Below are 24,923 nucleotides of genomic sequence, written 5' to 3' on the forward strand. Positions count from 1 at the left end.
TCGCGCTCTTTTTTTCCTTTGCCTGTCAGGATCATCCATGAGGATGGCTACTCAGAAGAGGAGTGTAAGCAGTACAGAGCTGTGGTCTACAGCAACACAATTCAGTCCATCATGGCCATTATCAAGGCCATGGCCAACCTCAAGATCGACTACGAAGACGCAGCCAGAGCGGTAACGCACACACACACACACACACACACACACACACACACAGTGTCTGAGTCCATCCACCAGAGCTGCCACTGTTCTCTCTTCATACACCCTACTGCTGCTCCAAAGGTCAGCCAGACCTTGAACTGCTCCAACTCTTCTCAGAACACCAACTTCTCTTCTCTGTCCCTCTCATCTAATTAAAGTTTGTTGGTTGCTACACGTAGTGCAGTAGTATCTAACTAAATGCTTGTGTTTCTAGCTCCAGCAGTGCAGTAGTATCTAACTAAATGCTTGTGTTTCTAGCTCCAGCAGTGCAGTAATAATTTTTTTAACAAAACAATTGCACATAATCCAGAAAAATACAGTACCAGTCAAAAGTTAGAAAATACCTTCGTTCAAGGGTTTTTCTTTATTTTTACTATGTTCAACATTGTGGAATAATAGTGAAGTCATCAAAACTATGAAATGACATATATAATCATGTAGTAACCAAATAGCAGCCACCCTTTGCCTTGATGACAGCTTTGCACACGCTTGGCGTTTTCTCAACCAGCTTCACCTGGAATGCTTTTCCAACAGTCTTGGAGGAGGAGAGAGAGGAATGTTTTTAATCCATTTTGGGGCAGAAGGTAGCCTAGTGGTTAGATCATTGGGAAAGTAACCGAAAGGTTGCAAGATCGAATCCCTGTGCTGACAAGGTAAAAATCTGCCGTTCTGCCCCTGAACAAGGCAGTTAACCCACTGTTCCTAGGCCGTCATTGTAAATAAGAATTTGTTCTTAACTGACTTGCCTAGTAAAATAAAAAAATAGAAAGAGGCTATATATGTATGTGTGTATATATAATTGTGTGTATGGACAGTATATGAATAGAAAAGGTGTGTACAGCAGTGGTTATATCGGATGAGCCTTGACTAGAATACAGTATATACATATAAAGTGGGTAAAACATTATGTAAATATTAGGTCATTGAACACTGGTCACTTTAATATGTGTTTATAAGGCAAAGCAGTCTCTAAGGTGCAGGGTAACCGGCTAGTAACAGTGACTAAAGTTCAGGGACAGGGTACTGGGCGGAGGCCTGCTAGTGTTGACTATTTAACAGTCTGATGGCCTGGAGATGGATGTTTATCACTCTCTCGGTTCCAGCTTTGATGCACATGTCTCTAGTCCAGCTCTAGTCTGTCTGAAGTGAGACCGGGGACATTATCTGGCTCAAGTACCAATACACCCCTACCTAGACAGTTGAGAGTTTTGAGTAGTATAGCGTCCCAGAATGTTGTTTGAAGGAGTGCCGTAAAGTGATGTTCGATGTTTACTCAGTCCTGCTGCCTATGTATGTGCCATTAGATTAGAGAGAGCACTGCTGAGCTGCCTGTCTGGCCACTACTGAGAGAGATGACACAGCAATACAAACGAATCCATGTGTTCTTAGTGAGAGACAATTTATTCATGCCTCCTATGTTTCTCCCAATTATGATTTACAGATCCTCTCTATGCAGATAGGAATCTTATGAAAGATGTGCCTGTCCTTTTTTATTACCAAACTATCAGAAGTATTAATAGCAGAGCTATTTGTCCACTCTAAAATGTCCAGTGTTTGATTGAATCAAAGCGTTGAGATAAAGACCTTATTGTGTGCCACTTGTGAGTGGAGATGAGGTATGGAGAGAGCAGGGTGTTCCCCCACTCTTATGTGTCAGAGTTGGTTTATTAGAGGTAGCTAGCTCTGCAAGACATATTACTGCTACAAATCTCTGCAAGTCTGGCAGTGTCTTGAATTAATTTACCTTCTTAAATACATTTCTCTCCTCCAACCCCATAACCACAGCTGCCTAGAAACCCTCAAATAGCCTGATTCACAGATTTAAGTCAAATAGGCAGATTTTTCACATAGCCTGAGGGGATGCGATCAACAGAGAAAGATGTTTTACAAGTCCCCACAAGTCTCTACTCAACGTGAATGAGGGAGAGGTAGGTGGTACATTAAAGTAATCTTGTTTATTTTTATTTATTTTTATTTCACCTTTATTTAACCAGGTAGGCTAGTTGAGAACAAGTTCTAATTTGCCACTGCGACCTGGCCAAGATAAAGCATAGCAGTGTGAACAGACAACACAGAGTTACACATGGAGTAAACAATTAACAAGTCAATAACACAGTAGAAAAAAAAGGGGAGTCTATATACATTGTGTGCAAAAGGCATGAGGAGGTAGGCGAATAATTACAATTTTGCAGATGCACACTGGAGTGATAAATGATCAGATGGTCATGTACAGGTAGAGATATTGGTGTGCAAAAGAGCAGAAAAGTAAATAAATAAAAACAGTATGGGGATGAGGTAGGTAAAAATGGGTGGGCTATTTACCGATAGACTATGTACAGCTGCAGCGATCGGTTAGCTGCTCAGATAGCTGATGTTTGAAGTTGGTGAGGGAGATAAAAGTCTCCAACTTCAGCGATTTTTGCAATTTGTTCCAGTCACAGGCAGCAGAGAACTGGAATGAAAGGTGGCCAAATGAGGTGTTTGCTTTAGGGATGATCAGTGAGATACACCTGCTGGAGCGCATGCTACGGATGGGTGTTGCCATCGTGACCAGTGAACTGAGATAAGGCGGAGCTTTACCTAGCATGGACTTGTAGATGACCTGGAGCCAGTGGGTCTGGCGACGAATATGTAGCGAGGGCCAGCCGACTAAAGCATACAGGTCGCAGTGGTGGGTGGTATAAGGTGCTTAGTCAGTTTTACTAGGGTAAGTTTGGCGGCGTGATTGAAGGAGGCTTTGTTGCGGAATAGAAAGCCGACTCTAGATTTGATTTTTGATTGGAGATGTTTGATATGAGTCTGGAAGGAGAGTTTACAGTCTAGCCAGACACCTAGGTACTTATAGATGTCCACATATTCAAGGTCGGAACCATCCAGGGTGGTGATGCTGGTCACGCGTTTAAGAGCAGTTGGAGGCCACGGAAGGAATGTTGTAGGGCATTGAAGCTCGTTTGGAGGTTAGATAGCACAGTGTCCAAGGACGGGCCGGAAGTATATAGAATGGTGTCGTCTGCGTAGAGGTGGATCAGGGAATCGCCTGCAGCAAGAGCAACATCATTGATATATACAGAGAAAAGAGTCGGTCCGAGGATTGAACCCTGTGGCACCCCCATAGACTGCCAGAGGACCGGACAGCATGCCCTCCGATTTGACACACTGAACTCTGTCTGCAAAGTAGTTGGTGAACCAGGCAAGGCAGTCATCCGAAAAACCGAGGCTACTGAGTCTGCCGATAAGAATATGGTGATTGACAGAGTCGAAAGCCTTGGCAAGGTCGATGAAGACTGCTGCACAGTACTGTCTTTTATCGATGGCGGTTATGATATCGTTAAGTACCTTGAGCGTGGCTGAGGTGCACCCGTGACCGGCTCGGAAACCAGATTGTACAGCGGAGAAGGTACGGTGGGATTCGAGATGGTCAGTGACCTGTTTGTTGACTTGGCTTTCGAAGACCTTAGATAGGCAGGGCAGGATGGATATAGGTCTGTAACAGTTTGGGTCCAGGGTGTCTCCCCCTTTGAAGAGGGGGAGAACTGTGGCAGCTTTCCAATCCTTGGGGATCTCAGACGATATGAAAGAGAGGTTGAACAGGCTGGTAATAGGGGTTGCGACAATGGCGGCGGATAGTTTCAGAAATAGAGGGTCCAGATTGTCAAGCCCAGCTGATTTGTACGGGTCCAGGTTTTGCGGCTCTTCCAGAACATCTGCTATCTGGATTTGGGTAAAGGAGAACCTGGAGAGGCTTGGGCGAGTAGCTGCGGGGGGGGCGGAGCTGTTGGCCGAGGTTGGAGTGGCCAGGCGGAAGGCATGGCCAGCCGTTGAGAAATGCTTGTTGAAGTTTTCGATAATCATGGATTTATCGGTGGTGACCGTGTTACCTAGCCTCAGTGCAGTGGGCAGCTGGGAGGAGGTGCTCTTGTTCTCCATGGACTTCAGTGTCCCAGAACTTTTTGGAGTTGGAGCTACAGGATGCAAATTTCTGCCTGAAGAAGCTGGCCTTAGCATTCCTGACTGACTGCGTGTATTGGTTCCTGACTTCCCTGAACAGTTGCATATCGCGGGGGCTATTCGATGCTATTGCAGTCCGCCACAGGATGTTTTTGTGCTGGTCGAGGGCAGTCAGGTCTGGAGTGAACCAAGGGCTATATCTGTTCCTAGTTCTGCATTTTTTGAACGGAGCATGCTTATCTAAAATGGTGAGGAAGTTACTTTTAAAGAGTGACCAGGCATCCTCAACTGACGGGATGAGGTCAATGTCCTTCCAGGATACCCGGGCCAGGTCGAGGTTATGTAGTTTTATATAATGAGTTGCCAATGTTTGTTGAGTCGTAAATACGTCATTAGTGACAGTAAATGGTGACGCGAGAGAGAGACCAGAATTCTGAACTCATTATGTTGATCAGGTTCATGTTGTCACATCCACTGATAGAAGACTGTCCCCTCAGGCCCTCGTTTACATAACACACACCTCTCTCGCCATATTACTGAACCTGATCAACATAATGAGTTCAGAATGATGATGTAAATATTCTTGTACAATGAGCTTTGTGGATTAAGCTGTTCTACAAGCAGAGTCATTTTATTTAGATGTATGGCTCTAGATTCAATGAGGCTTGCAGAGGAAGTGCTCACTCACGTAGCTAGAACTGTTCCAAAATCTGGACTGAGGGACGTTGCTTAAGATTGCTTTGTGAAGGAATATATTTAGATTTATTATAGTAAGTGTTGCCATACCTTTTTTTTTTTTAAATTTAATTTAATTTAGGTGAATAGTTGCTCTCTCTCTGAAGATAGTGGTTGATAAAGAGCTTTACATTGTATGGGGTAACGCATCTCCTTCACTACCGATGTGCAGCAGCCACACTGAAATGGAGTAGGAATGGGCTGTAGGCTTATTTCCTGTCTCAGACCCATCTGTAAGCGCGCACACACACACACACACACACACTACAGCTTGCTCATCTATTCCTGCTCCCTGTGACTGTGTAGTGCTGGAGGGGACAGGGCTCTCTCGCTAGTCCCCCACTACTTTTATATCAGCTATTCAGTGCTGCAGCGGCTAACTCTGCCATGCTAACTTCCTCGACAAAGCAGCTCTTCAGGGGAATCTGTAAGAGGGAGTGCTTTTTCAAACGTAATGGTGTCTTACTCTCTCTGGCCTGATGGTTTGGTTTACAACATGTTCTTTAGATTGCCTGTTAAAAGTCGTTGACTTAACGTAACAACACGTATCTGCCTTAGTTTTGATTTGACCCACTTAGTGTTCTGAAACTACAGTAACTTTCCCCAGGTTTTCCAGAAATCCCTGGTTGGCGGAATCATGTAATCCAGCAGGAATAAGCAGAAAAAACACCCTTTTTTTTTCTCTCTCTCACTGTGCACACCTTAAGGGCCCTCGAAGGGAGGAAGTGGGGGCTATTGTACATCCTCCTTCAGTCCCCATAAAACTCCTCTATCACATACGTAAATTACAATACACTCACTCAAGGTCACATTTCCTGTGACCCACTTTAGAGAGGCCTAGAGATCACCTGGTGTGAGGAGTTGTTTTGATTCCTCTTCTAATCACTCCCTTCACTTATTAACCAGTCCTGTGGCTGGCAGAGGGCTAGACTGGGCAGACAGGTTAACCAGTTGTATGGAGCTCAGGCTCACACACCTCTTCCCAGTCAAACAGATTCAGGAGGCCGGAGTTTTCCCTGGAAAGCATCGAGGCACAGAGGGAGGGTCAAGAGGGGTGTGTGTGGGCGGTGCGCTAAACTGATGTGGGAGCTGTGTAATCAGCCCTTTTCATGCTCTGTGTGTGTGTGAGCGCATTTCTACGTGTGTTTGTGCGTGCGACAGAGTAGGCCAATGCTAGGGGAGAGCCCTCCACCCCATTGTGTGTGTACATCAGGGCTGAGACCTGGCTGTGTCTAGTATAGGTATTATTACCTGTGTCCATCCTGTTTTAATGGACCCTTCTATAGGGGTGCTCTCCCCGGTGACTACTCTTTATGGCTGGTTAGAACACGTGTGTGTGTGTGTGTGTGTGTGTGTGTGTGTACAGTGAGCTATGAGTCAGTGAGGATGTGTTTAATGGTTTTTCACTATCTAGTCTGATTTGTCTCCTTCAGTCTTATTGACCTTGTGAGACCTGGGCCGGTTTCCCAAAGCATCTTAAAGTTAATCTTCTGTTAACTGTCTGCGTTACCACTGCCATGTTTATTAACGTTGATAAGATGTCAGAGAGTCTGTTCCACTTGGTCTGACTCGTTTCTAACCCCGTGTCTGTCTGTCTCCCCCCTCCAGGATGATGCCCGCCAGCTGTTTGCCCTGTCGGGGGCTGCTGAGGAGCAGGGCATCCTGCCAGATGACCTGTCCAATGCCATGCACCGGCTGTGGGCCGACGGAGGGGTGCAGGGCTGCTTCACCCGCGCCCGCGAGTACCAGCTCAACGACTCTGCTGCCTAGTGAGTAACGACCACCACCACTCTGCTCACTTGGCTACGTACCTGTGCCAGGCTCATAGTCTACTTTGTCATTGGCCTCATCTTCCTGTCACTGCTGGGTCTCTATCTATCCTTGATCGCACACCTTTTTGAGGTTTGTATAAATAGGCCGAACTGATATTCCTGGATTTACCTTCTGAATCTGAGGGCAAAGAGTTTTGGAGAAGCAGCACAGTAAATCTGCAGGTTCTGATACTGATGGCTTCACAGCACAGTGACCCCCTAACTCCCCCCTTCCATCCCTCCCTCAGTCTCCCATCGATATCATATAAGGGGATTAAGAGATCAAGGCAGCGCGCTCAACGTGTCGTCGCTTCGTTGAGAAACCAATTGCTTTTCAAATGGGGGTTTGCACAGCTCTGAACTTCTAGGAATTTTCCCATGCCTAATTTCCCTCAAATCAATTTCTGAAGAGGACCAGTTCCTGAGATAATAGATTGGATCAATCCACTTTGATGGAAGTAAAGAAAGAGCCAACATGTTTAGAAACTGATGACTCCTGTTTGTTTTAGAGAGCAGTTTACAGAGAACAGTATATACCTTAACTGTAATGTGATCAATGTTTTAGCACTTGTCTTGTCCCCTGCACAGTACCCTGCACAGTACCTGCACTCCAATATGTTTTATATGTTGTCAGCCACCCATGCTAGTAGAGCTGTCCTGTCCCGTCATGTCCTGTCCCGATGTGTGTGGGAACGTCCCTGAATAGCAGCAAGAGCTCTGAAGTCAGGGTGGAAGACAGTGTGGTTTCACAGTGACTGCTCACATACTGTATGCAGTCACTCCCCCTCTCCCACTTTCCCTCGCTCCTTCCGCCTCTCTGCTTGTCATGAGGCAGCCATCAGGAAGATGTAGCTTTGAATGAGGAAGTCTCTGGGGTTTCCAGGGATTGCTGGCCGTTTGCCTGGCTAGTTACAGGCCATGTTATGCCTGGTTGAGGTCTTTAGACGAGGGCTATTAAAATCCTGGCTCCATGTCCACAGTACTGCTGTTTTTCTCTTCTATGGTACCAGACTCTTAATTGATGTCATTGATTGGCCAGAGAGATCAGTCACCTGGTGTTCCAGGCCTGAATCAGTCCCTGAAACCAGCAGTGGGATTTACTTCTGGGCCCAGATTTGCATGGCAATGCTTTAGAATTTATTTTCAAGGTTCTATGCTCTTGTTCTCACAGCGATCAGTTAACAGGTGCCACAGTGTAAAGCTACAGTATGCTAGTGTCCCAGGTTAGTCCTTTATAGATAATCCCTTTGTACTTACTCCTCTATGTAGAACAACAACACGTCTCATGTCACTTCCCGTATGAGTTTAGTCATGCTTCTGTGTGACCACAGCACAGCATAGCCAGCCTGTAATACCAGCAACTATATGCCCTCACTCGAGCCTCTCCACAGAGCCAATCCTTAACTCTGAGGCCTTTAAGTCCTTTAACTGAGGAGTCGTTCCATGTCATATCAGATTGTTCTGAAATTGTTTCTGTAGTTCCAAACAGGTAAGATTGGCATTCCTGAAACATTATTTTGTTTGAATGAAATTTTCTCAGGGAAATTAAGCTAATTGATTGCACCCAAATTGGCAATTTTAATTTATAGGATTCAGATAAAATCCGATAAATCTAGTACCCGACATCCATTTTGGACCAAACTTCTTCATACCATTGTAAGAATATTTCGAAGAGAAATGCACAACGCAGAGGACGAGAGGTCAATAGAGTACTAAAGGTCAAGAGGACTAAATGTCAAGAGGTACTAATGATCAATGAAAATAGTGTTTTTTTCTGTAATAGGGGATTAATGATCTATGGGTCAGAGACATGGGAGGAATTTCAGTCTGGGATTCATAGCTACATTGCAAGCTCTCATTGGTTCAAATTGTTTATACATTGTGCCTGAATTAGGGTACTTGTTTTCTGGCCATTGGCCCAGTTTTATTGCAAGGAATTCTAATTGGTCAACCACAGGCTAGGGCTGGGTTATAGAACTACATCCTGTCCCTTTGTTCTGTGGAGAGAATCACTGTGGATAGAATCAGAGGAGAGAATCACTGAGGACAGGGGAGAATGAACATTTACCTCTCAGTATAACATACAGTGGGGCAAAAAAGTATTTAGTCATCCACCAATTGTGCAAGTTCTCCCACTTTAAAAGATGAGAGGCCTGTAATATTCATCATAGGTACACTTCAACTTTGACAGACAAAATGAGAGAAATCCAGAAAATCACATTGTAGAATTTATTTATGAATTTATTTGCAAATTATGGTGGAAAATAAGTATTGGTCAATAACAAAAGTTTATCTCAATACTTTGTCATTGCCAACAAAGGGTATATAACAAACGTTTTCTGTAAGTCTTCAAGGTTTTCTCACACTGTTGCTGGTATTTTGGCCCATTCCTCCATACAGATCTCCTCTAGAGCAGTGATGTTTTGGGGCTGTTGCTGGGCAACACGGACTTTCAACTCCCTCCAAAGATTTTCTATGGGGTTGAGATCTGGAGACTGGCTAGGCCACTCCAGGACCTTGAAATGCTTCTTACGAAGCCACTCCTTCGTTGCCCGGGCAGTGTGCTTGGGATCATTGTCATGCTGAAAGACCCAGCCACGTTTCATCTTCAATGCACTTGCTGATGGAAGGAGGTTTTCACTCAAAATCTCACGATACATGGCCCCATTCATTCTTTCCTTTACACGGATCAATCATCCTGGTCCCTTTGCACCCCCATGCTTCACAGTAGGTATGGTGTTCTTTGGATGCAACTGAGCATTCTTTGTCTTCCAAACACGACGAGTTGAGTTTTTACCAAAAAGTTATATTTTGGTTTCATCTGACCATATGACATTCTCCCAATCTTCTTCTGGATCATCCAAATGCTCTCTAGCAAACTTCAGACGGGCCTGGACATGTACTGGCTTAAACAGGGGGACACGTCTGGCACTGCAGGATTTGAGTCCCTGGCGGCGTAGTGTGTTACTGATGGTAGGCTTTGTTACTTTGGTCCCAGCTCTCTGCAGGTCATTCACTAGGTCCCCCCGTGTGGTTCTGGGATTTTTGCTCACTGTTCTTGTGACCATTTTGACCCCACGGGGTGAGATCTTGCATGGAGCCCCAGATCAAGGAAGATTATCAGTCGTCTTGTATGTCTTCCATTTTCTAATAATTGCTCCCACAGTTTATTTCTTCAAACCAAGCTGCTTACCTATTGCAGATTCAGTCTTCCCAGCCTGGTGCAGGTCTACAATTTGTTTCTGGTGTCCTTTGACAGCTCTTTGGTTTTGGCCATAGTGGAGTTTGGAGTGTGACTGTTTGAGGTTGTGGACAGGTATCTTTTATACTAATTAACAAGTTCAAACAGGTGCCATTAATACAGGTAACGAGTGGAGGACAGAGGAGCCTCTTAAAGAAGAAGTTACAGGTCTGTGAGAGCCAGAAATCTTGCTTGTTTGTAGGTGACCAAATACTTATTTTCCACCATAATTTGCAAATAAAGTCATTAAAAATCCTACAATGTGATTTTCTGGATATATTTTGTCTCATTTTGTCTGTCATAGTTGAAGTGTACCTGTGATGAAAATTACAGGCCTCATCTTTTTAAGTGGGAGGACTTGTACAATTGGTGGCTGACTAAATACTTTTTTGCCCCACTGTATATGATTTGTCCTCTTTGAATAAACCTATTTTTCTCCCCCTTATTTGCTTTGGAGTCTGTTATTGAAGAGTAACATCAACTGCTAACACCATTGAGTAAGACATGAGGAATCTCCCAAAAATATCAAAGCCACCCAATAGACCTCCATGACAATCTCACCCCAACAACCAGTATACACTAACAGTTCTCTAAGTAGTATGAAGCTGCGACTTGGAGTATTGCTTCTCCATACTATGTAATGTATTCCCTGTGAATCTTGAGACGTTTTTTTTCCCCTGTTCAGAGAAATTAGGTCATTGAAGTAGTTTGCATTATTAACCATGAAGTAGTGTGAAAATACCAGGTTATGACCGCTAGATGCCGTCGACACTCTTATCCTTTTTGCTGGTCTCTTGTATTTATTGAATAGATCACCCTCATTTTCTTTGCAACTTTGGGTAGAAAGCCAATAGGTTTGGGTTATGATGAAAATAAATTGTGTAGTCATCCTCACAATTCAAGCCAGTCCTCCATGAAACAAATCAGTTCGTCGTTATCTGTGTCCAGGAAATGGAACCTTTGTGTGTGATTTATTCCCTTAAAAAATATTTTGCGACCCAATTACGGTCTTGTCACATCGCTGCAATTCCTCAACGGGCTCGGGAAAGGCGTAGGTCGGGTAATGCGTCTTCCCGAAACATGACCTGCCTAACCGCTCTTAACAACCGCCAGCTGCACCAATGTGTTGGAGGAAACACTGTTCAACTGATGGCCAAAGACATCCTGCAGGCGCCCGGCCCGCCACAAGCAGTCGCTAGAATGTAATGAGCCAAGTAAAGCCCCCCGGCCAAACCCTTCCCTAACAAAAATAATGTTACAGGAATGTTAATCATGTCTGTTACTAACTACAGGAATGATTTCAGAACCATCTGAGCTGGTGGGTGTCAAACCTTCTTTCTTGTGCTTTTTGAGGTGGAACGACCCTGCGTCAAGGTCATGCTCCGTCTGTGTAATGTAGTGCTACGGTGATAGTCTAATGAAGAAGAAACGCACAGTAACGCTGCAAGGCTCTCTCCTCAGTGCTGCTGCCGTGTGGTATAGGTGAGAGGCCCTTATCACCAGGGCACACAGGACCCTTCATTCTCTCTATATGGAAATGTAGAGAACACAATATATCCCCTATTCCTGTTACACTCACCGTCCATGTGCCTGGAATACCACTTGTTCATCTATTCCCACCTGCAGCAGAGAGTGCTGTATTTGTTCTCAAGGCAGTCCATTAGACACAAGGCCTGTTGGTGAGATTGTGTAGCGCCAAGGAAATGGGCTCTAAAAGGCATGACAGGATGGTGTTTCACAAAATGATTGCCTGGCAGCCAACTAAATATTGAACGAGTAGCAGGAGCGATATTGATCTCACCCACTTTTGTATTACGAAGTCGAATACTATTTTTTAAAATTCTCTCTTGCCCTGCTCTTATTAAAAACTCTGGCTTTCTGGTAAGCGTTTTGTTGCGATGGCCCCAGAGATTTTGGGGAGGAGGTGGCAGTGACGAGGATTTATGTTATTTCATCAGGGCTCTCCAGAGCACTGTGACTGCTGTACTTAGAGATGCTTATTGTGTGATCCAACAATATCAGCCTCCAGACTAGACTGTCATATATCTCAGAGCACTGGGAGATTCCTTATCAGCTCTACAGCTCCACTACTGTAACCCACCTGCTCTCCAAAGGTCAAATCCCAGAGCAAATTAATGTAAGTATATAGCTGATAACCACACGTTTAATCAGTGCATGGAGATGGGGGGTGTTTGTAAATTGTAACTGTAAGTCCACAGCATTCAATTAAGCTCTGGATACTAGTAATCAAAATCTCAAATCAAGAAATGTTTCCGTATGTGAATCGCAGACAAGTAAAGAGGCCTTTCTCTGTGGGGCATGCAGTTTGAAGAACTCTCATCAGGAACAGTGGTTTGTGATGAAGAAATGAGTGTGTGTGGAGAACACTTAAATATATGCACAGACTTGGCTTAGGCAGGATTACAGGCAGCGAATGCGAACAGTTCTGTAAAGTACTTAAGTAAAAATGGTTTAATATACAAAAGTAGTTTTTTGGGGTATATGTACTTGACTATTTATATTTTTGACAACCTTGTACTTTTAGGGCCTGTGTACATTACTGCCTGCACCATGCAGTGAAACACCACTACCTTTCATTTTCAATTTCATCTGTAGAGAATGTGATCCAAATCAAGTGGAGAACGTGAAACGCTTTATTGAAAGTTCATTATCCAAGTGTTATAAATACATAGTACCTGCATTATAAATACAGGTTTAATTTGTGTGTGTGTGTGTGTGTGTGAGAGAGAAAGGGAAAGAGGTAAGAACAGAGTAGCAGGGAAGTCTGCATTTGATTTAATGAATTTCAGTGCTGTTACTCAGGTCATCACAATTACATATTGTCTCTAGCGGTGTCTCCTAACCAGCCTTGGGACCTCAGTTGGCCCGAAGGTTATCTTAAGTGCGGGTGAGGTGGCGATGACGGGACTGGGGGTTGGCATCCTCTTTTCACATCAAAACATACATGCAGACTAGAGGGAGAGAATGAGAGCATGATTAAGCGTGGTTTTGTTTTTATTATAATGTTGTCATCATAACCATCAGGAGGTGAAATGCAAAACTGACCTTGGATCATTAACTCTGGGACTACTACATCTCTATCTGTAAAGCATCTCTTTAATAATACTTCCTGTTAATCCAACCAAGTGACCTCTCACCTCTAATCATGCTGTGCCCTCTATGTAGTCAGTTCAGATGCGGGAAGAGTTCACTGACAGCTGATATAACCGAAAGGATTTTGGGAGAAGGGGACGAGGGATGAAGTAAAGGAGATGAGGGGTGAAGTGATGGGGAGAGACTGTTATTGAGAAAATAAGGTAGTTAAAGAGTTCAACAGAGTTTTCAAATCTGTGTGTGTGGCCTCACCTGGTGTCCACACTAAGTGGCTGCAGAGTACTTTATTCTGAAAAACATACACAGACACACAAGGACAAACAATATAGGGTAGTTATACAAATAATGACGTGTCTTACTATTCTGCATGGTTGGTCCTCTTGCCTGTTATTAGAAGGTGGAAGGAGCCACAGTTACACACCTGAGCCTGCTTACTGCACAACACAATCCATCAGTCCAATTTGATAAATAAGTGGGGGTTATAGGGTGGCTAATTGTTCCCCAAAAAAGAGATATGGGTGACACTGTGTGTTTGTACAGACATCATCACCCTTACCTGAACCAAGCCCTTACCTAAACCAAGCCCTTACCTAAACCAAGCCCTTACCTAAACCAAGCCCTTACCTAAACCAAGCCCTTACCTAAACCAAGCCCTTACCTAAACCAAGCCCTTACCTGAAAAGTAGAAATCCAAGGGAGAAAAACTGGGAATTGAATGAATGCAGTTGATATAGTGAAGTAAATGGAAGAATACTCTTATTGCAATGGGGATGGCTCTTAAAAAAGCCTTTGGTTGTGCATCGTGTAGTCTTCAGTGTTGCCAGGGAACAGCACCCTCTTTGAAGTAGGAGGTGAAGATCTAACGCACACGGAATGCCTTCTGTGCTGCGTTGTTGGCCCCATCCTTGAAACATCCTGCAGAGCAGTAGACCTCTCCTCTGGCACACGGCGGCGAGCTGCAGGTCCCCTCCTGGTCCTCGTGTCCATCCTCATGAAGTTGTGCGGGACACAAGTAGCCTTCCCCCACGAGGCAGTCCCAGATGGCCCTGGTCACCCAACCGTGCAGTGCTCGGCACTGTAACTGTAGGCAATCCTTTTAAAGGACTCTCCAGTTGGAAGGTTGGAATATGGAAGATGTCATTGTTAGACTTTTACTTCATCGGGTCATTGTGGATTACTAAAGGATATCTCTTATAACAAATCATGGTAACATTAGATGCATGTGCACAACAGCAGGCTTATATAAAGGATAGCATCACACATGAATACATAAATACCACTTGAAGCTTCATGAAGAGTTGGTCATTTGAATCAGCTGTGTACAATAGTGCTAAGGAGAAAACAAAAATGTGCACCCCTTCGAGTCCCCAGGACCAGGACTGAGAACCACTGCTCTTCATTGGGACCTCTTCATCTGCAGACAGGCCTTAGCAGCTCTCTGTATCTGAGGACAGAAAACATCACAAAGACTTCATTGCTTAAATTAGACAGCACTGAATATTATGCTACTATTATCTCTTTCCTTACTTCTAGGGACGGGAACTACACTATCCAGAATAGCCTACTCTCCCTTCTTTGACAGTTGGCGCTGCTATCCTTTCACCCTTCATCAGTGTTAGCTAGTTACCTACAATGATAGATACATCACGGTAGCTAGATAATAGGATGTTATGTAGCTGGTGATATTGAACTAAGTTTCCATACAGAATGTATTTGTACCTTTTATTTAACTAGGCAAGTCGGTTAAGAACAAAGTCTTATTTTCAATGAAGGCCTAGGAACAGTGGGTTAACTGCCTTGTTCAGGGGCAGAACGACAGAGTTTTACCTTGTCAGCTCAGGGATTCGATCTGGCAACCTTTCGGTTATAAGTCCAATGCTCTAATCACTAGGCTTCCTGCCGATTGACATGGTAATAAACCAATACTATTGGAGACAAGTTGAAAAAACGGACCCCTTTGACGCTGTGCGTTAAAATGTGCCATGTCACGACGAAACATACGGCACTTATTATTAAATTCAGTCAGTTGGTTTCAAGGGACGAAACGTACGGCACTTATTATTAAATTCAGTCAGTTGGTATCAAGGGACGAAACGTACGGCACTTATTATTAAATTCAGTCAGTTGGTATCAAGGGACGAAACGTACGGCACTTATTATTAAATTCAGTCAGTTGGTATCAAGGGACAGGAAAACATTCCCCACACCATTACACCACCACCACCACCAGCCTGTACCATTGACACCCGGGATGATGACGCCATGGACTTATGCTGCTTACGCCAAATCCTGACTCTGCCATCAGCATGACGCAACAGGAACCAGGATTCGTCGAACCAGGCTGTTTTTTCCACTCCTCAATTGTCCTGTGTTGGTGATTGCGTGCCCAGTGGATCACCTGTCCATTGATCTCATCTTGTTTTGTAGTGGGTAGGAGTGGAACCCGGTGTGGTCGTCTGCTGCAATAGCCCATCCGTGACAAGGCATTCTGAGTTTCCGTTCTGCACACCACTGTTGTACTGCGCCGTTATTTGCCTGTTTGTGGCCTGCCTGTTAGTTTGCTCGATTCTTGCCAACGAGCTGTTTTCACCCACAGGACTGCCTCTGACTGGATGTTTTGTTTGTTTCACCATTCTCAGTACAACCTATACTGTCATCGCGTGAAAAGCCCAGGATGCCCGTTTCTGAGATCCTGGAACCAACAATCATACCACTTAAGTCACTTGTTTTTCCCATTCTAATGTTCAATCAAACCATAACCAAATGGCTCTGTCTGTCTGCTTTATATAAGCAAGCCATGGCCACATTACCATTTTCTTGAACGTGATGGTGTACCTAAACTGGCCACTGGGTGGGTGAGCCATTTATTTGATCTTAAATATGAAGCCCGCTAGGCCCAGCCTCCCAGCGTCTATCGCCAACATTCAGATATTAGGAGTCAATCATCCCCAGAGGGCCAAGAACTGTGCTATTAAAATGACATCACAGAGCCACTACTGCTAAGTAAATGAACAGATAAACAAAGCTCCGTTGCCATGAAGATCTCAATTGATGAAATCATTCAATTAACTCCTGGCTGTCCGGCTGATGCAACATGAGGAATCTAACGCTACAACCTGGACTTGGGTAGACTTAACATAGTAAATGAAAATCCAGGACACTCAAATTAGTATTATATGATCATTTGGTATATGGTATGTGTTCATTTGTGGATGTCTATCATCCAATTTTGTATGATATGTTACGAATTGTAATTCGTACAATATATTATGAATTTGCAATACGTACAGTACCAGTCAAAAGTTTGGACACACCTACTCATTCAAGGGTTTTTCTTTATTTGTACTAGTTTCTACATCGTCGAATAATAGTGAAGACATCAAAACTATGAAATGACACGTATGGAATCATGTAGTAACAAAACAAAATGTTTTACAACATATTTTAGATTCTTCAAGGCAAAGGGTGGCTACTTTGACAGCTTTGCACACTCTTGGTATTCTCAACCAGATTCACCTGGAATGCTTTTCCAACAGTCTTGAAGTAGTTCCCACATGTGCTGAGCACTTGTTGGCTGCTTTTCCTTCACTCTGCGGTCCAACTCATCCCAAACCATCTCAATTAGGTTGAGGTTGGGCAATTGTGGAGGCCAGGTCATCTGATGCAGCACTTCATCACTCTCCTTCTTGGTCAAATAGCCCTTACACAGCGTGGAGGTGTTGAGTCATTGTCCTGTTGAACTCAAAGGGTTTTCTTTAATGGAAGCTTCTCTAATGTCAAACATGTAAAGTGTGGTGTATCGCAGGGCAGCTCTCCTAGGCCCTATACTATTTTCAATTGTTAACCTGCCACTGGCATTGAACAAAGCATGTGTGTCAATGTATGCTGATGATTTAACCATATACGCATCAGCAACCACCGCTAATGGTCACTATAACCCTTAACAAAGAGTTGCAGTCTGTTTTGGAATGGGTGACCAGTAATAAATTGGTCCTGAACATCTCTAAAATGAATCGCATTGTATTTGGTACAAATCATTCCTTAAGCGCTAGACATCAGCTGAATCTGGTAATGAATGGTGTGGCTGTTGAACAAGTTGAACAAGTACTTGGCGTTACCTTAGATTGTAAACTGTCATGGTCAAAACATATATAGATTCAATGGTTATAAAGATGGGGAGAGGTCTGGATGTAATAAAAAGATTATCTGCTTTTTTGACACCACACTCCAAAAAGTTCTGCTGGCTCTAGTTTGGTCTAATGTTGATTATTGTCCGGTCGTGTGGTCCAGTGCTGCAAGGAAATACCTAGTTAAGCTGCAGCTGGACCAGAACAAAGCGGCAAGTTTTGCTCTTAATTGTAATCAGAGGGATGATATAAATACTATGCATACTAGTCTCTCTTGGCTAAGAGTTGAGGAGAGACTGACTTCTTGTTTCTGAAAATGTTTTAAATCCCAAATTGTTTGTATACAGTAGTCAACTTACACACAGCTCAGACATACACTTATCCCACCAGACATGCCACCAGGGGTCTATTCAGTCCCCAAATCCAGAACAAATTCAAGAAAGAGTATAGTATCATATAGAGCCCTTATTGCATGGACCTTCCTTCCATCTCATATTGCTCAAATAAAAAGCTAATCTGGTTTCAAAAAACAGATAAGCAACACTCGTGGCGCAACGCCTCTCCCTTATTTGACCGAGAGAGTTTGTGTGTATGCATTGATGTGTAGGCTACATGTGCCTCTTTTTTTTTTAAATGTACGTAGTTCTGTCCTCTTTACATAGCTGTTCTTGTCTTGATGTTCTGTATTGTGTTTCATGTTCTGTGTGGACCCCAGGAAAGTAGCTGCTGCTTTTGCAACAGCTAATGGGGATCCTAATAAAATACCAAAATCGTCTGAGACCAGGCTCTGACACAATAGTTTTCCCTCTCAACAGGCAGATCAGATGGTTTCCCAATGATCTAATACCACTGTCATCTGTATGTGTGTGTAAATGGGTTAAGAGTCAGTCTGTCGGAGTCTCCTGGCAGATTTGAGTGCTGATGCGGATTGTATCTAACATTGAGGGCACTTCAGACTTGTGATGATAGGTATTTTATCTACTTTGTGTGTACTTGTTAAGTGATGAGTTCATATTGATGGGGGTAAATAAACAGATTGCACCAATACCATTTAATAATGTGGTCATAACCAGTGGTGGAGAGTTAGATGCCTGAAATCCAGCTGTGTCTGTATTCTGACCCGTGTGTGTCCCTGTCAGCTACCTAAATGACCTGGAGAGGATAGCCAAAGCAGACTACATCCCCACACAACAGGATGTGCTGCGGACCAGAGTGAAGACCACTGGCATTGTGGAGACACACTTCACCTTCAAAGACCTACACTTTAAGTGAGTGGACCACTGACTTCCCTGGTGTGTGTGTGTGTGCGCTTGTGTGTGTGTGTGCGCTTGTGTGTGTGTGCGCTTGTGTGTGTGTGCGCTTGTGTGTGTGTGTGTGTGCGCTTGTGTGTGTGTGTGTGCGCTTGTGTGTGTGTGCGCTTGTGTGTGCGCTTGTGTGTGTGTGTGCGCTTGTGTGTGTGTGTGTGTGCGTGTGTGTGTGCGTGCGCGTGTGTGTGTGTGTGCGCTTGTGTGTGTGTGTGCGCTTGTGTGTGTGTGTGTGTGTGTGTGTGTGTGTGTGCGCTTGTGTGTGTGTGTGTGTGTGTGTGCGTGCGCTTGTGTGTCGGGGCACCAGTTCCCTATTGTGAATCAAAGGTTCCTCGTTCATATTCTGATATGTATTGTTCTAGCAGAAAGCAGTGATTTAGTTTCTGTCTGTTGATAGTGAATGTGAGATGGGTAACCTGATCCTGCCTCATAAGTTAGCTTCAGGATCTGGTTCATTTTGAACCCACTGCCCGCACCACTGCCCAAACGTAAAGGAACCTCCGTTTCTTTCCTCTGTCTTTGTTCTTCACGCCAAGGCACCATCTTGTCTGGTTGTTACTTTGAAAAGGCAATTTCCAGCTGACTGATCTGGTCTGGTTTCTCTGTGTGTGTCAGTTTGTGTGTATGGTGGGGAAGTTGTGTGAAAAACTGATGGACTGGCCGGTTGCATGGCTGGTTTATGTGTTCAATGGCAGTGGCTTCCGAAATCCGTGTTCATTTGAATGTGGGAATACTCTACATGCATAGACATCTATTTGTACACCACCAACAACCCCACACAAATGACATGCCCTGCAGCAGTGTTAGCTAGTGTTTAGCTGGGCTGGTGGAATCAGGCTACAGTGAGTGATATTAGAGCTGATGAGAGCCCTGTTGAGGTGAGCACTACTCATTACAGCCCTGAATATTACAGCCCTATGTGTTTGCAGGCTTACACAACCCACTAACACATAGCATAGCAGCACTCCATTACATACGAAATTCACGCAAATATCAGCAGAATTTCTAGCAGGGCTGACAGTACAAAAAATAATCTGACAGTCTGTCTGGTATCTGCCAAACAAGACTTCCATGCCACTGTCTCTGCATTTCCTCCTATTGTCTATTTTCAAACGCAACCTCCCTTGTGGTGATGATTAAACGGGTACCACAGCCGAGACTGGCACTTCCACAGCGGGCATCTTCCCGGTCGGTTTGCTATGTCCTCATGAAGAAGTCATGCGGAGATACATCGTGGCAACAAACAAACAAACCCAGATCCGCTCCCTCGGCGCCTCAGCCCCATCTGTCCTGTAACCACGGCAACTGCACTGTACAAAAATGGCGACAAAATGCCAGGGGAAATGGCATGCTCTGTGCAGCGAATGTGCTACGAGTACAGAGAGACCCTCAGGCCTCCCTTCTCTGTGCCAATCCTGGTATAATGGAATGCGGGGGCTCCTCCAGGAATGTCACATCATCATGGTGCTTCCCTCTCATTAGTGTAATTATGGATCCCAATACAGAGGACATGAATGGCCCTGCAGAAAACCTCCCCTCTGTTTCCAGACCCAAAAGAGTGGATAGGTGTTAAAAAAAACATTGGGGAAATCCCATAAGCCCATGAATCTGTGGAGCCAGCACTGTATTGTTTACACCTTTCCACTTCTTCACAATCTGCACTCATCAAATGAGATATAGGGTTAGACTAGAGGTTGTTGTTAGACTAGAGGTTGTTCTGGGAGTTGGGGCTGGGCATACAGTACAGTACCACTAGTAAACAGCAGTAAAAGGGTGACCCTCACTGGCTGCTTGTGTCCCTACAGAATGTTTGACGTGGGTGGTCAGCGTTCCGAGAGGAAGAAGTGGATCCACTGCTTTGAGGGAGTTACAGCCATCATCTTCTGTGTGGCCATGAGTGCCTACGATCTGGTGCTGGCTGAGGATGAGGAGATGGTGAGGCAGGAGATTGTTTTAAGTACCACTGACTGGATCTCTCTTATCCCTTTTTAATGCAGTTTTATTTCTAAAGGAAATGACCTCACATTAATTTTGAGTTGTCTTGATCAACTGGAATTAGATAATGTTTTGTTTTCATTCTCTCCCTTTAGAACCGTATGCATGAGAGCATGAAGCTGTTTGACTCCATCTGCAACAACAAGTGGTTCACAGAGACCTCCATCATCCTGTTCCTCAACAAGAAGGATCTGTTTGAGGAGAAGATCACACACAGCCCCCTGACCATTTGCTTCCCAGAGTACTCTGGTAAGACCACAACACAACTTGGAATCCCCTGAATGTTCCATGTTCTCTTGTAGTTGGCTGTGCTTTACGCTGAAATTCTCATGTCAGGCTAGGAGGTGTCGTTTTTACCAGTAAAAGGAGTTTAGTGGCAACAACCCCGTGAATCCCATCAGTAGAACAGATCAACTTCTCCACCTGATACTAGTTTTCTCCTGACGCATATACAGACTCCGTAGCACAACCATTCAAATTCTATGGGCACAACAATCCTCTTAACCTCCTCTCCTTTGCCCAGGTCCCAACAAATTTGAGGAGGCGCAGGCCTACATCCAGACCAAGTTTGAGGATCTGAACAAGAAGAAGGACACCAAGGAGATCTACAGCCACTTCACCCAAGCCACCGACACCAAGAACGTTCAGTTTGTCTTTGACGCCGTCACCGACGTCATCATCAAGAACAACCTGAAGGACTGTGGTCTCTTCTAGAGCCTGAGAAATAGTGAAGGTCAGCTTCTACATATGTACAATAAAGCACACACTGGGATCTGTTCATAAATGCACAGAAACCAGCTAGTTGAAGTTTTCATTCAAAACACATTAAGGTTCATTTTGGATGCATTAACCTCTCCCTCTCTCTGTGTTCCCTCCGATTACTTGAACAGCTCTGACTATAAGGAAGTTTGGAAGAAAAACGTTGTGAAGGAATGCACTGGCCCACCACGATTTCTGCTTTGCTCTGCTTTTGTTAAAGGCACCTAAGAGACTGAGAACTCGGAGAGCATTGCAGAATTTCAACGATTGCTGATCCAGTTGCTCGTATTGTTAACTCTTTGGGCTAAGACCACAAATCAAACATTCGTTATTAGTTTTTTTTCTTAGTTTATTTTCAATTATTAGAGGCATTGGAAAAGGTTTTTATATAAATGCGTTCATTTTACTTTAGGAAATCTGATGTGCAGTACAAATTCTATTAAACTTTTAATCGCATAAAGCTTATTTTGTAAAAGAAGAACGTGCGTGGATAGAGATTATGAATGGGAAAAGGAAGTGCTTTTTTTAATCATGTTTACATATGTTCCTCATTCATAGCCAAACCGCATATTTTTCCTGCATGACTCGAGATGGCAAATATATTCGCTCTGTAATCTGCACAGAATATCTTAACATTCCTTTTACAAAATCGAAATAAAAATATTAAAAAGTCAAACAAAAAAAACTTCACAACCAGGGGAAGGAATGGCAACACATTCTAACTGATTTAAAGTATGTATGTACCTAACATTATTTTTTATAATACCAATTCCATGTCTTTTGCAGTATGTTTGTGCCTTCACTTAAGTTTACAGCCGATTCATAGATATGCTTTTATCAGTACTGTTTGACTGACTGTATGCCTACATCTCTCTTCCATTTTTTCTCACACCATCTTAACGATAAATAGTGATTGAGGAAAGACAAAATCTAATTGGGAAAAGGTTCGTTTTTTGGTCAATATTAAAATGCTTTGAAAGTCTTAAATAATGATTTAATTTAAATACAAATAAAGATCATCTGATTTACTTGCTCTTGTGTTTTCCTACACACTATTTAGGTCATTTTCACATACTAATGGACAGGTTTTTCATAGAACACAACAGATCATTTCATTCAAATCAGGTTAGAGCTGTTGGTGTAATAAAACCAAAACAAACTGTTATTCCACACGTTAGACAAAACAACATACACTACATGACCAAAAGAAAATCTCATTTATAAATCATGGGCATTAACATGGAGTTGGTCCCCCTTTGGTGCTATAACAGCCTCCACTCTTCTGGGAAGGCTTTCTACTACATGTTGGAACATTGCTGTGGGGACTTGCTTCCATTCAGCCACGAGTCATTAGTGAGGTTTGGCACTGATGTTGGGCGATTAGGCCTGACACACAGTCGGCGTTCCTATTCATCCCAAAGGTGTTTGATGGGGTTGAGGTTAGGGCTCTGTGCTGGCCAATCAAATTCTTCCACACTGATCTCAACAAATCATTTCTGTATGGACCTTGCTTTGTGCATGGGGGCATTGTCATGCTGAAACAAACTGTTGCCACAAATTTGGAAGCACAGAATCTTCTGGAATGTCATTGTATGCTGTAGCAAAGATTTCTCTTCACTTTAACTAATGGGCCTAGCCCGAACCATGAAAAACAGCCCCAGATCATTATTCCTCTTCCACCAATCTTTACAGTTGGCACTATGCATTGGAGCAGGTAGGGTTCTCCTGGCATCCGCCAAACCCAGATTTGTCCGTCGGACTGCCAGATGGTGAAGAGTGAATCGTCACTCCAGAGAACGTGTTTCCACTGCTCCAGAGTCTAAATGTGGTGAGCTTTACACCACTCCAGCCGATGCTTGGCATTATGCATGGTAATTGTAGACTTTTGTGTGACTGCTCGGCCATGGAAACTCATTTCATGAAGCTCCCGACAAACAGTTATTGTGCTGATGTTGCTTCCAGAGGCCGTTTGGAACTCAGTAATGAATGTTGCAACCGAGGATTGACTATTTATACGTTCTTCAGCATTCAGCGGTCCTGTTCTGTGAGCTTGTGTGGTCTACCACTTTGCGGCTGAGCCGTTGTTGCTCCTAGACATTTCCACTATACAATAACAGCACTTACAGCAGCTCTAGCAGGGGAAACATTTGATGAACTGACTTGTTGGAAAGATGGCATCTTATGACAGTGCCACATTAAAAGTCACTTAGCTCTTCAGTAATGCCATGCTACTGCCAATCTTTGTCCATGGACATTGCATGGCTGTTTGCTAGATTGTATACACCAATCAGCAACGGGTGTGGCTGAAATAGCCACATCTACTCATTTGAAGGGGTGTCCACATACTTCTGTGTATATATAAGGTATACTGTTGTTGATGCTGAACTACATGAGTACACACACAGGAATAGTAATTAAGGAGTAGCCTACAACACAGCAGGTCAGCATGATTATGTATTAAATAGTACCTTTTAAAATATCACTCTTACAAACTTCAAATCGACCTTTAATTGAAATCACAATTATGCTAAAATGCCTGATTGCGCACCTACTATGAATCCACATACTATGAATCCTCTTCAGCTCCAGATGGTATAAACCGCACATAAATCAGTGCAGGTCGTTGATGGTAAGACTGGATGTCCCCTACAACCAACGCCGTTCACCAGTGGAAGAGTTGAACAGGTAACTGCGCCCTGAAACTAACAAAAAACATGTTTTCCAATTACTTCTCACATTTTAGGACTGAACCTCAAAACATTGGATTAATTAATATGCTTTGATAAATTGCAGAAGATGTTTAGCTTAATATGAATATTGGAACATTTTGGTGGTTTGTAAGCCCAGCCCTTACCTGGATCTTGTGCCTTCCCATCAAACCTCTGAGAGAACAGAAATGACCGGTTAAATCTCTATTAAACCTGGACCCTAATGCTGACTGTAACCCATAGTTTTCCATAGGCAATGGACACCTACCATCAGGTCGTCTTGTACGCTGACTTTAGACAGAATGAGGGTGCCATCTAGTGAGGCCTTGGAGAAACACATTCAAAGGTAAACCCATGCTGTTTCACATATTTATTCTCAGCAGGATGCAATTGGAAACCATTGATCCAACTTGCCTGGTCATTTTCACTGGCCCCATTTTGACTCACTTCTGTGTTCAATTTGCCGATCTCTTCCCTGCTCAGATAACATTACACAGTACGTTGTGAGTTAGTGGGGAAATGTTTAACAATTAATAATGGCTTATAATTCAAAACTTGGTTCTGTAATGGCACTCACGTCTTATTTGATGGAGGTTCAGGCTCATCTTTTGGACCCCAACCATAGACGCTGCAGGCATAAACATAAAATTCCTATTATGGACTGTTACAATAACCTAACCCCTGCTGACAACCCTGCTGCTTCCATGGGAGAGCAGATCTTGTAAACTCTACAGTGAGCGGATTAACTGAACAGAGGTTGTCAAGGACCAGAGTTATGCAACCTTGCTCGACATCATCTGATCAGACTTATTTTTAGGTGGTCAGTGTGTGCGGGGGGGGGGGGGGGATCACCGGCTCAGAATGGCCCAGATGAGCAGACTTGTGACCAGCAGGAGCAGGACGCCGGTAACCGTCACCACAGCAACAAACCAAGGCTCTGGATCCCAGTAGTCTGACATCACTGTGACCACCTGTGGAGGTTT

General features: G+C 43.8%; 1 protein-coding gene and 1 long non-coding RNA gene across 3 annotated transcripts in view; one reads left to right on the forward strand and one right to left on the reverse strand.

Moving 5' to 3' along the window:
* LOC115143141 (guanine nucleotide-binding protein G(i) subunit alpha-2-like) overlaps positions 1-22,260 on the forward strand; it is a 109,727-nt gene extending 87,467 nt beyond the window's left edge. For both annotated transcript variants that reach the window (XM_065001807.1, XM_029683252.1), the window contains 7 exons: positions 30-171; positions 6,490-6,650; positions 18,314-18,442; positions 20,284-20,413; positions 20,569-20,722; positions 20,997-21,206; positions 21,364-22,260. In XM_065001807.1, the coding sequence (XP_064857879.1) occupies positions 30-171; positions 6,490-6,650; positions 18,314-18,442; positions 20,284-20,413; positions 20,569-20,722; positions 20,997-21,187 (907 nt within the window). In that variant the 3' untranslated portion in view covers positions 21,188-21,206; positions 21,364-22,260. The remainder of the gene's footprint in view (positions 1-29; positions 172-6,489; positions 6,651-18,313; positions 18,443-20,283; positions 20,414-20,568; positions 20,723-20,996; positions 21,207-21,363) is intronic.
* On the reverse strand, positions 22,023-24,920 carry LOC135560236 (uncharacterized). The gene is made up of 5 exons (XR_010458820.1): positions 24,793-24,920; positions 24,518-24,568; positions 24,209-24,415; positions 24,087-24,114; positions 22,023-23,934 (listed from the first exon to the last, which is right to left on the reverse strand). It is a non-coding gene; the product is annotated as an uncharacterized LOC135560236 (long non-coding RNA).
* Between the last annotated feature and the right edge of the window lie 3 nt (positions 24,921-24,923).

This window comes from Oncorhynchus nerka, linkage group LG15 (genome assembly GCF_034236695.1).
Source record: "Oncorhynchus nerka isolate Pitt River linkage group LG15, Oner_Uvic_2.0, whole genome shotgun sequence".
In the NCBI taxonomy this organism is placed as follows: domain Eukaryota; kingdom Metazoa; phylum Chordata; class Actinopteri; order Salmoniformes; family Salmonidae; genus Oncorhynchus; species Oncorhynchus nerka.